Source organism: Macaca mulatta, chromosome 7 (genome assembly GCF_049350105.2).
Source record: "Macaca mulatta isolate MMU2019108-1 chromosome 7, T2T-MMU8v2.0, whole genome shotgun sequence".
Lineage (NCBI taxonomy): Eukaryota > Metazoa > Chordata > Mammalia > Primates > Cercopithecidae > Macaca > Macaca mulatta.
This window is the reverse complement of record NC_133412.1, coordinates 110,636,525-110,648,727: the sequence shown is the minus strand read 5'-3', so window position 1 is coordinate 110,648,727 and position 12,203 is coordinate 110,636,525. Positions and strand designations below refer to the sequence as shown.

Sequence of the window (12,203 nt, the reverse complement as noted above, 5' to 3'; positions counted from 1 at the left end):
TAATAAAATCAGCTCTAAAGAAACCTACTTTATATATAGATGGATGGGAAAGGTGATCCACTCTGTAAGCATATAATGGAATTAGTGATAATTTTAATGAAATGTTTGTTTAACAGAGTATGAGATGACACATTTCACAAGTCAAATACAATTTAACTTTTATGATTCACAAATTCAGAATATTAAATTCTTTAAAAGCATATTGCACATCAAAGAATAAAAATTAAGCATGTTTAGATGTTGTACATCTTATGATGACTGTTTAGGAGCCATCTGAGTCCATCTTCCATATATAGATGATAATAAAACTATCTCTAATTAGATTTAGAAGGTGCCTTCCAAAGCTAATTAGGGAGGGCATTTGTTGATAAACTATCACAAATAAACATTCGACTTATTACTTGCTGAAGTACATATATTTCACAGCTTTCAAATTTTAAACACAAGAATATATTTTAAAGAGCAATTTCTAGAAAAGTTTTAGGTCTCCTCCCACTTATTAATAGTACTAATAAATCAAAGCTAACTTTCAACATTATATAAAATATTGATTTATACCTTCTGCTGAGTTGAGGAATTATGAAACTTATTCTTTGATTCAATCAACAAGTACTTACATTGTTCAGATATGTCTAATTTTGCCTTGACACTTACAGTCCAACAAAAAATTTATAGAAAAAATATCACAGGTAAAGTTGACAAGAACCAGAATAATTTTAATGAAAAGACAATGAAATTATTTTAAAAAATTCACTGAGGCATTTCATTATGCTAAGCATAATTATTTTTCATATGGTTAAAATAGTTAAAATCAGATTCTAGAGCCAGCAACAAAAGTAAAAAATCTAGTAAAATCTATTGATGAAAATAGTAGGCTTTTTTTTTTTCAACTGAGAAACTTTAGAAATGCTCTGTCCCTCTTCCCAGCACCCACAGTCATCTATCCTGTTTTATAATTCAACCTGCAAACAGATTAAGCAGCTGAGTTTGTGGAAAGTATGTTTGCTCTATGCTAAGAACCCTTGTGTGACACTATGGTGACTCCCCTGACACTTCGAAGAGAACTACAGACGGTTCTTACTTGTCAGCAGGAAAACCAGGCTGAGAATTCACAATTTCTTTGTAACACCAAATTCTTCACAGAAATCAGTATTTGGTCAAATAGCAGAAAAGACTTTAAACAGCTGTGTGTGTGTGTGTGTGTGTGTGTGTGTGTGTGTGTGTGTGTGTGTGTGTGTGTTTGGTCAATACTGATCAAAAGATATAGGGTGCCCTATATTTCAAAAGACAATCTACAACTTAAGAAAACCTACAAATTGAAATGTTTTAACCTGATCTTTGATGTTTTAATTATGTTATAAAAATTTAAGATGAGCAGAACTCTTGTAAATTTTAAATAATGGATTTTTTCTTTTTAGAAAAGTATGGGAAGGATGAAAGTTCTTGAGTTGATACATCTTTTCTTACAAATCCGTTTAAAAGTTTACAATTTTTTCCATATCTCTTTGTCTCATCTATTCATTATATAGTTACCGTATATGATTTTATATAGTTTATGAGGGAATTTGAATCATAGCACTGTAAATCTGGACCACAGTAAAAATGACATATGACAAAAGTTATTTCCGTGTAAAATCCAGATCTTTGAGAGTTCTAACCTTATAAGCCTGGTTGTAATTACTTTTACTTTAAGTAACTATGTGGAGCTTAGGCATGCTAAGTATAGCAAAATGTATTTTTAAAAGTCCTTTGGCACTTGTTCCAGGCCACAAGAAGCAAGCATACTTGTAGATGGAAAAGAAACTATAGCATAAAGAATTACAAAGTTTTAAATCTCTCATGATGAATAAAAACATCTTTTAAAGGATTGATATGTCAGTTTTCTCTTTAATAAATGGGGATTAGGGATAGTCTTTGACAAAACTATTAAGAGAAGTTTTTCCTACAAAGTTCCCGTGTTCTTAGCTGCTCTTTAATTCTCTTTACTTCGACATAACCCCTCTGTCCAAAACCAAGTACAAACATTCAGTACCAGGAAAAGAGCAATCTAAAAGCTAAATCACAATATGCTATTCATCCACAAACACACACATTTTTCAATAAAAGTACATAAATAAAAGAGAATGAATTTCCACTGATCAAAGATTAGGCTTTATGACAGGTGGGCCAAGAAGACATTTTTTGATGATGAGGTATGGCATGCACAGACTTTTCCCCTGTAAGTGATGATCTGCCTATACTGGCTAGCTTATGGATGGTAATCCTGTACAACTTGTCTTTCTAGGAATACTCCTATAGGCTAAAATATTTCATAAAATATTAAATTTTTTTATGATTCTGAAAGAAAATAAATGTAAAATTCTATGAATAAATAGCAACAGTAGATAGTCTGTATTATTACCAAAGATTTCAGGTCTTCTAAATGTAATTATATTTGATGGAAGTGCGTGGTTAAAATCTGATCAACAGGAAGTAAGCACTGCCAGCTCCTCGGAGAGTGAAAGGTATGGTGGTGGCAGTGAGGGGAGGGAGGGAAGGACCAGCCATAGAAGTCATGCTTTTCTATGAAACTAGTAAACTCTGGACTCTGGGTTGGGAACAAAAGTATTTGTTATGGGCCTAAAGTAGAGGGGAGTATATCTGAAATTTTCCTGTGTATCTCTAACTTGACCTGCTTTAACTTTATTCTGTTATTCTCTCAAACTATTAAACAGTTATGGTTGATTTGTTCATAGCATTTACAGAGTACTTACCTTACAGCAGGTATCTGCATGAGATTTTAGAAGAGATGGAGAAACAAAGATGAATAGAACACAGTCAATGTCTTAGGAAATCTGGGAGAGAGTGCACTAGGTAGAAAATAGATGTAAAAAATATACCACCTATGCCTGGTGCAGTGTCTCACACCTGTAATGCCAGCACTTTGGGAGGCTGAGGCGGGCAGATTGCTTCAGCCCAGGAGTTTGAGATAAGCCTTGGCAACATGATGAAACCTCAGCTCGACCAAAAAAAAAACACAAAACACAAAACAAACAAAAAAACCCACCTAAAATATTGGCCAGGTGTGGTGACGCATGCCTGTAGACCCAGCTCCTGGGGAGGCTGAGGCTGCAGTGAGCCATGATTGTGCCACAGTACTCCAGTCTGGGTAACAGAGCAAGACCCTGTCTCATAAAAACCCCCAAAACCAAAACAAAACTATATATATACACAAACACATACATGTATGTGTATATATATAAACCATATATATACACAGAGTCTATATCTATGTCTATATACATGTAGTTTATATATATGTGTGTATATATAAGCTTTATATATAGACATATATATAGTTTATATATGTAAGTATATATAGTCTATATGTATATAGACCATACAAAGATGAATAGACTATATAGACTACATGTATATATATACACATATAAACTATATATGTGTGTATATAAACTAAGTATGTATGCATATACATATATATAGTTTTCAGGTTGAATATAAAATATGATCAATGACTGTGGGTGCTGGGAAGAGGAACAGTGCATTTCTACAGTTTCTTAATTTAAAAAATGCCTACATATATGTACATATACACAGCTTACATGTGTCTATACACATACACATATAGTTTTTACATAAGTATATAGATATACATATATGTATATACACACATACATGTGTATGTGTATCATGTGTATGTGACACATATATGTATAAACATATACAAACATATGATACCTATATATCACATATAAGTATATATACATATGTACATGCACATATATAAACAATATATGTGTATATTCATATATAAATGATATGTGTATGTATATATGTACCTGTACTATATATGTACATATATGTAGGCTTTTTTAAAATTGAGAAACTGTAGAAATGTACTCTGTTCCTCTTCCCAGCACCCAGAGTCATCTATCCTGTTCTGTAATTCATCCTGCAAACAGATTAAGCAGCTGAGTTTGTGGGAAGTATGTTTGCTCTATGCTAAGAACCCTGTGTGACACTACGGTGACTCCCCTGACACTTCAAAGAGTGATATATGCATATATCACTCTTTGAGTGTGTGTATGTATATATACACATAGATGTATATATACACATATATATAAAAAACCCTCAGAATTGTCAGGGAGGTCACTATACACAAACACACACACACACACACACACACACACACACACACACATCCTCGATCTTAGATGATTAGTAAAGGTATGGATTAAATACTATGAAAACATTAAAGAAACAGAAAATAAAGAAATAATTAACTGGAAGAAGCCAGTAAAGTCTTTATTGTAGACGTGACATTTGGACTGGACTTTAGGAAGTAACAAAAATTTGGCCAGGCAACAATAAGAGAGAAATATATTCTGAGAAGAAAAAATAGCACATGAAAGATGTTGTGGTATGTGTTGTGGGAGAAAATGATACTAGAACAATGGGAGAAGGCAAGTGATAGGCCTCATATGTCATGTTAAATCATTTAACTTGTACGGAATGAACAGACCTTGAAAATTTTTAAACAGGGAAATAATATGATACAAATTACATTTTAAAAATATTAATTGGTGGCAGTGAGGAGGATAAATTTGAAAGACCCAATGCAGGTCAACTAGTTTTATGATTATTGCAAGTCTAGATGAGTGATGATGAGGGTCTCAATGAATGCAATTACCAAGAGAGGATGAGGTAAAGGGAATCAGGAGATATTTAGGCAGCAGGCAAAACAAAGATTCATGACAAAGTGAATGTGAAAGGCAAAAAAAAAAAGAGTGAGGAAACAAGGACAGCATGGAAGTTGCTGAAGTGCATTAATTGAGGCAGGAAATACAGGAGAATGGACAGGACTTTACTTTCAGGGAAGTGAAGAGTAAAGAGTTTTGGAAACATGAGACTGGATCTCAGGGGACAGGTGAGTACTAAGATAAGTATTTGGAAGTTATTTGGCGAATAAGTAGTAGTTGAAGCTTAAGGAAATAGATGGCATTACCAGGAATTGTGTAGAAGTAGAAGAAAAATAAAATCTTTTAAGAAACCATTATTTTCGGATAGCTGGGAGATGTAATCCCTCAAAGAAATGGAGTAGGAACAGTCAGAGAAGTAATAAAGGTAGAAAAAAATGGTGCTACAGAATCTAAGAAAAGAAAAGGCTTCAGGAAGGAATGATGAACAGTACTAAACGATGAGAGTTCAAGTAGGATAAATATTGTAAAAGTTAACTGCATTTGTGATCGGATGCTTGCTAACCTTAAAAAAAAAATCCTAAAATAACATTGTATGAGCAGAGGAACCAATATACACAAAGGCATTTAGTCCTGAAAAGGTAGAGCCCTTCTGAGGAATGAGATAGTACAGTGTAGAGTGAAATGCCAAGAGAAGGAGGAATTATGTAACACATATTGTTCTAAAAGTATTATATATATTAGCTCACCGAATTATCATGGCAATGTTAGGAGATAGAAGCATTATTGTCCACATTAGCATAGTGTTTTATATCCAGGTTCACATACCTATACATTCTGAATTCAAAGCTTGAGCTTTTAAACCACTATGCTATATTGCTGAAGATATGAAGGTCTTTATTTATTTTCACCATAAACATATATTCATTGTATAATAAAAATACAGTTTAAAATAAGCCATTGAATTTAGTAGTTAGAAAATTACTGCTGATCTTAAGAAGAACAATTTCAGTATACAAACTAGCCATACTGTACTGAGTAGCAGAGGAGTAAATGGGAATTAAAAAATTAGAGATGGTGAATACAGATCAGTTATTCAAGAAATTTGATTGTGAAGGGAAAAGAGGAAAGTTATTTAAGAAATTTGATTGTGAAGAAAAATTTGATTGTGAAGAAATTCCTTTAGTTCAAATTTTAAATTCCCTGGAATACTGACATATTTTCAAAGAACTTTCTAAAATTATTTGCTAATAATATTGATTTCAGATTTTTAAGGAGACTACGAATACCATCTTGCAAAGTCTTATAAGTTGGTTTCCTTTAAGAGGATAACATTTCTCTTAAACTCAATAAAATAGGCTAATATCCTCATGAAGATATACTCTGCCCAATTAAATATGAAATACAGTGGATCAAATATGAAAAGGAAAATCCGATAATACTTCATCTAGTGCTTACTGTTGGAAATCAGAAGAATAAGAGTTTTAACATTTAATTCTCATAAATGACACAGTTGTGCTTAAACTCTGATCCATGGATTAGTGCCATTCCATAAAAAAGTTTTGATCTGTCTATGGTTAATTGCAAAAAATAAGGAAGAGAGAGTGAATTTTTCAGAATTAAAGTTATTTTATTTATTAATTATTTTTTATTATACTTTAGGTTCTAGGGTACATATACACAACATGCAGGTTTGTTACATAGGTATACATGTACCATGTTGGTTTGCTGCACCCATCAACTCGTCATTTACGTTAGGTATTTCTCTTAATGCTATCTTAAGAGATAAGAGCATTAAGCCCAGTCCCCCAGTCCCTGACAGGCCCCGGTGTGTGATGCTCCCCACCCTGTGTCCAAGTGTTTTCATGGTTCGATTCACTCCTACGAGTGAGAGCATATGGTGTTTGGTTTTCTGTCCTTGTGATAGTTTGCTGAGAATCATGGTTTCCGGCTTCATTCATGTCCCTGCAAAGGACATGAACTCAACCTTTTTTATGGCTGCACAGTATTCCATGGTGTATATGTGCCACATTTTCTTAATCCAGTCTGTCATCGATGGACATTTGGGTTGGTTCCAAGTGTTTCCTATTGTGAACAGTTCTGCAATAAACATACGTGTGCATATGTCTTTATCGTAAAATGATTTATAATCCTTTGGGTATATACCCAGTAATGGGATGGCTGGGTCAAATGGTATTTCTAGTTCTAGATCCTTGAGGAAACATCACACTGTCTCCCATCATGGTTAACTAATTTACACTCCCACCAACAGTGTAAAAGCGTTTCTATTTCTCCATATCCTCTCAGCATCTGTTACTTCCTGACTTTTTAATGATTACCATTCTAACTGGCATGAGATGGTATCTCATTGTGGTTTTGATTTGCATTTCTCTGATGACCAGTGATGATGAGCATTTTTTGATATGTCTGTTGGCTGCATAAATGTCTTCTTTTGAGAAGTGTCTGTTCATATGCTTTGCCCACTTTTTGATATGGATGTTTGTTTTTTTCTTGTAAATTTGTTTAAGTGCAAACAAATCACGTAGATTCTGGATATTAGCCCATTGTCAGATGGGTAGATTGCAAAAATTTTCTCCCATTCTGTAGGTCGCTTGTTCACTCTGATGATAGTTTCTTTTGCTGTGCAGAAGCTCCTTAGTTTAATTAGATCCCATTTGTCAATTTTGGCTTTTGTTGCCATTGCTTTTGGTGTTTTAGTCATGAAGTCTTTGCCCATACCTGTGTCCTGAATAGTATTGCCTAGGTTTTCTCCTAGGGTTTTTATGGTTTTAGGTCTTATATTTAAGTCTTTAATTCATCTTGAATTAATTTTTGTATAAGGTGTAAGGAAGGGATCCAGTTTCAGCTTTCTATATATGGCTAGCCAGTTTTCTCAGCACCATTTATTAAATAGGGAATCCTTTCCCCATGGCTTATTTTTGTCAGGTTTGTCAAAGATCAGATGGTTGTAGATGTGTGGTGTTATTTCTGAGGCCTCTGTTCTGTTCCATTGGTCTCTATATATGTTTTGGTACCAGTACCATGCTCTTTTGGTTACAGTAGCCTTGTAGTATAGTTTGAAGTCAGGTAGTGTGATGTCTCCAGCTTTGCTCTTTTTGCTTAGGATTGTCTTGGCTATGTGTGCTCTTTTTTGGTTCCATATGAACATTAGTTTTTTCCAATTCTGTGAAGAAAGTCATTAGTAGCTTGATAGATTGGCATTGAATCTATAAATTACCTTGGGCAGCATGGCCATTTTCATGATATTGATTATTCCTATCCATGAGCATGGAATGTTCTTCCATTTGTCTGTGTCCTCTTTTATTTCATTGAGCAGTGGTTTGTAGCTCTCTTTGAAGGGGTCTTTCACATCCCTTGTCAGTTGGATTCCTAGGTATTTTATTCTCTTTGAAGCAATTGTGAATGAGAATTCCCTCATGATTTGGCTCTCTGTCTGTTATTAGTGCATAGGAATGCTTGTGATTTTTGCACATTGATTTTGTATCCTGAGACTTTGCTGAAGTTGCTTATCAGCTTAAGGAGGTTTTGGGCTGAGATAATGGGGTTTTCTAAATACACAATCATGTCATCTGCAAACAGGGACAATTTGACTTCCTCTTTTCTTAATCGAATATAATTTATTTCTTTCTCTTGCCTGATTGCCCTAGCCAGAACTTCCAACACTATGTTGAATAGGAGTGGTGAGAGAGAACATCCTTGTCTTGTGCCAGTTTCAAAGGGAAAGCTTCCAGTTTTTGCCCATTCAGTATGATATTGGCTGTGGGTTTGTCATAAATAGCTCTTATTATTTTGAGATACGTTCCATCAATACCGAGTTTATTGAGAAGTTTTAGCATAAAGGCTGCTGAATTTTGCCAAAGGCCTTTTCTGCATTTAATGAGATAATCATGTGGTTTCTGTCATTAGTTCTGTTTATGTGATGGATTATATTTATTGATGTGCATAAGTTGAACCAGCCTTGTGTCCCAGGGATGAAGCTGACTTGATCGTGGTAGATAAGCTTTTTGACGTGCTGCTGGATTCAGTTTGCCAGTATTTTATTGAGGATTTTCACAGCGATGTTCACCAGGGATATTGGTCTGAAATTCTCTTTTTCTTTCTGTTGTGTCTCTGCCTGGCTTTCGTATAACGATGATGCTGGCCTCATAAAATGAGTTCGGGAGGATTCCCTCTTTTTCTATTGACTGGAATAGTTTCAGAAGGAATGGTACCAGCTCCTCTTTGTACCTCTGGTAGAATTCGGCTGTGAATCTGTCTGGTTCTGGACTCTTTTTGGTGGTCGGCTATTAATTATTGCCTCAATTTCAGAGCCTGTTATTGATCTATCTAGAGAATCAACTTCCTCCTGGGTTAGTCTAGGGAGGGTGTATGTGTCCAGGAATTTATCCATTTTTTCTAGATTTTCTAGTTTATTTGCATAGAGGTGTTTATAGTATTCTCTGATGGTAGTTTGTATTTTTGTGGGATCAGTGGTGATATCCCCTTTATCATTTTTAATTGCAGCTATTTGATTCTTCCCTCTCTTCTTCTTTATTAGTCTGGCTAGTGTTCTATCAATTTTGTTGATCTTTTCAAAACACTAGTTCCTGGATTCATTTATTTTTTGGAGTGTTTTTTGTGTCTCTATCTTCTTCAGTTCTACTCTGATCTTAGTTATTTCTTACCTTGTGCTAACTTTTGTATTTGTTTGCTTTTGCTTCTCTAGTTCTTTTAATTGTGATGTTAGGGTGTCACTTTTAGATCTTTCTTGCTTTGTCTTGTGGACAGTTAGTGCTATAAATTTCCCTCTACACACTGCTTTACATGTGTCCCAGAGATTCTGGTACATTGTGTCTTTGTTCTCATTGGTTTCAAAGAACATCTTTATTTCTGCCTTCAGTTCGCTATTTACCTAGTAGTCATTCAGAAGCAGGTTGTTCGGTTTCCATGTAGTTGTGCAGTTTCAGTGAGTTTCTTAATCCTGAGTTCTAATTTGATTGCACTGTGGTCTGAGAGACAGTTTGTTGTGATTTCTGTTCTTTGACATTTGCTGAGGAGTGTTTTACTTCCAATTATGTGGTCAATTTTAGAATAGGTGCAATGTGGTGCTGAGGAAAATGTATATTCTGTTGATTTTTTTGTGGGGGGGGGGAGTTCTGTAGATGTCTACTAGGTCTGCTTGGTGCTGAGCTGAGTTCAAGTCCTAGATATCCTTGTTAACCTCCTCTCTCATTGATCTGTCTAATATTGACAGTGGGGTGTTAAAGTCTCCCATTATCATTGTGTGGGAGTCTAAGTCTCTTTGTAGGTCTCTAACGACTTGCTTTATGAAGCTGGGTGCTCCTGTAAGGAATCTGGGTGCTCCTGTATTGGGTGCATATATATTTAGGACAGTTAGCTCTTCTTGTTGAAGTGATCCCTTTACCACTACATAATGGCCCTCTTTGTCTCTTTTGATCTTTGTTGGTTTAAAGTCTGTTTTATCAGAGACTAGGATTGCAAACTCTGTTTTTTTTTTTATTTTCCATTTGCTTGGTAGATCTTCCTCCATTCCTTTATTTTGAGCCTATTTGTGTCTCCGCATGTGAGATGGGTCTCCTGAATACAGCACACTGATGGGTCTTGACTATCCAATTTGCCAGTCTGGGTCTTTTAATTGGGTCATTTAGCCTATATACATTTAATATTGTTATATGTGAATTTGATCCTGTCATTATGATGTTAGCTGGTTAATTTGCCTATTAATTGATACAGTTTCTTCATAGCATCGGTGGTCTTTACAACGTGGCATGTTTTTACAGTGGCTTGTACCAATTGTTGCTTTCCATGTTTAGTGCTTCCTTCAGGAGCTCTTGTAAGGCATGCCTGGTGGTGACAAAATCTCACAGCATTTCCTTGTCTGTAATGGATTTTATTTCTCCTTCACTTATGAAGCTTAGTTTGTCTGGATATGAAATTCTGGGTTGAAAATTCTTTTCCTTAAGAATGTTGAATATTGGCCCCCACTCTCTTCTGGCTTGTAGGGTTTCCTCTGAGAGATCAGCTGAAAGTCGGCTTCCCTTTGCGTGTAACCCGACCTTCATGGCTGCCCTTAACATTTATTCCTTCATTTCAACCTTGGTGAATTTGACAATTATGTTTCTTGGGTTTGTTCTTCTCAAGGAGTATCTTTGTGGTGTTCTTTATATTTCCTGAATTTGAATGTTGGCATGCCTTGCTAGGTTGGGGAAGTTCTCCTGGATAATATCCTGAAGAGTATTCTCCAACTCAGTTTTATTCTCCCTGTCACTTTCAGGTACACCAATCAAACGTAGATTTGGTCTTTTCACATAGTCCCATATTTCTTGGAGGCTTTTTTTGTTTCTTTTTACTTTTCTCTAATCTTGTCATCTCACTTTATTTAATTAATTTGATCTTCAATCACTGATATCCTTCCTTGCTCTTGATCGAATCGCCTACTAAAGCTAGTGCGTGTGTCATGAAGTTCTCGTGCCATGGTTTTCAGTTTCATCAGGTCCTTTAAGGTCTTCTCTACACTGTTTATTCTAGTTAGCCATTCTTCTAACTTTTTTTCAAGGCTTTTAGCTTCCTTGTGATGGGTTTGAACATGCTCCTTTAGCTCAGAGAATTTTGTTATTACCAACCTTCTGAAGCCGCCTTCTGTCAGCTCGTCAAATTCATTCTCCATCCAGCTTTGTTCCCTTTCTGGCGAGCAGCTGTGATCCTTTGGTGGAGGACAGGCGCTCTGGTTTTTAGAATTTTCAGCTTTTCTGCTCTGTTTTCTTCTCATCTTTGTGGTTTTATCTACCTTTGGTCTATGATTTTCGTGACCTAAGGTGAGGTTTTGGTGTGGATGTCCTTTTTGTTGATGTTGATGCTATTCCTTTCTGTTTTTTAGTTTTTCTTCTAACATTCAGGTCCCTCAGCTGCAGGTCTGTTGTAGTTTGCTGGAGGTCCACTCCAGAGCCTGTTTGCCTGGGCATCACCAGCAGAAGCTGCTGAACAGCAAATATTGCTGCCTGATCCTTCCTCTGGAAGCTTCTGCATGAGGTGTCTGCTGGCCCCTACTGGGACGTGTCTCCCAGTTAGACTACAGGGGTGTCAGGGACCCACTTGAGGAGGCAGTCTGTCCATTCTCAGAGCTCAAATGCCATGCTGGGAGAACCACTTCTCTCTTCAGAGCTGTCAGACAGGGACATTTAAGTCTGGAGAAGTTGTCCACTGCCTTTTGTTCAGCTATGCCCTGCCCTCAGAGATGGAGTCTATAGAGGCAGTAAGCCTTGCTGAGCTACGGTGGGCTCTACCCAGTTCAAGCTTCCTGGCCACTTTGTTTACCTTGAAGCCTCAGCAATGGCAGATGCCAGATGCCCCTCCCCCCACTAGGCTGCAGCCTCACAGGTGGATCTCAGACTGCCACGCTCGCAAGTGAGTCATGCTTCATGGGTGTGGGACCCAGCAAGGCAGGCACAGGAGAGAATCTCCTGGTCTGCTGGCTGGTAAGAC

At 36.2% G+C, this 12,203-nt stretch overlaps 1 protein-coding gene across 22 annotated transcripts in view; it reads right to left on the bottom strand.

The window, feature by feature from the left end:
* Positions 1–12,203, bottom strand: part of MIPOL1 (mirror-image polydactyly 1) — a 410,565-nt gene that overhangs the window by 81,937 nt on the left and 316,425 nt on the right. The window contains exon 13 of one of the 22 annotated variants that reach the window (XM_077940916.1): positions 3,139–3,168. The exons of the other annotated variants lie outside the window; for them this stretch is intronic. Coding sequence (XP_077797042.1) covers positions 3,139–3,168 — 30 coding nt within the window. The remainder of the gene's footprint in view (positions 1–3,138; positions 3,169–12,203) is intronic. 22 annotated transcript variants of the gene reach the window in all.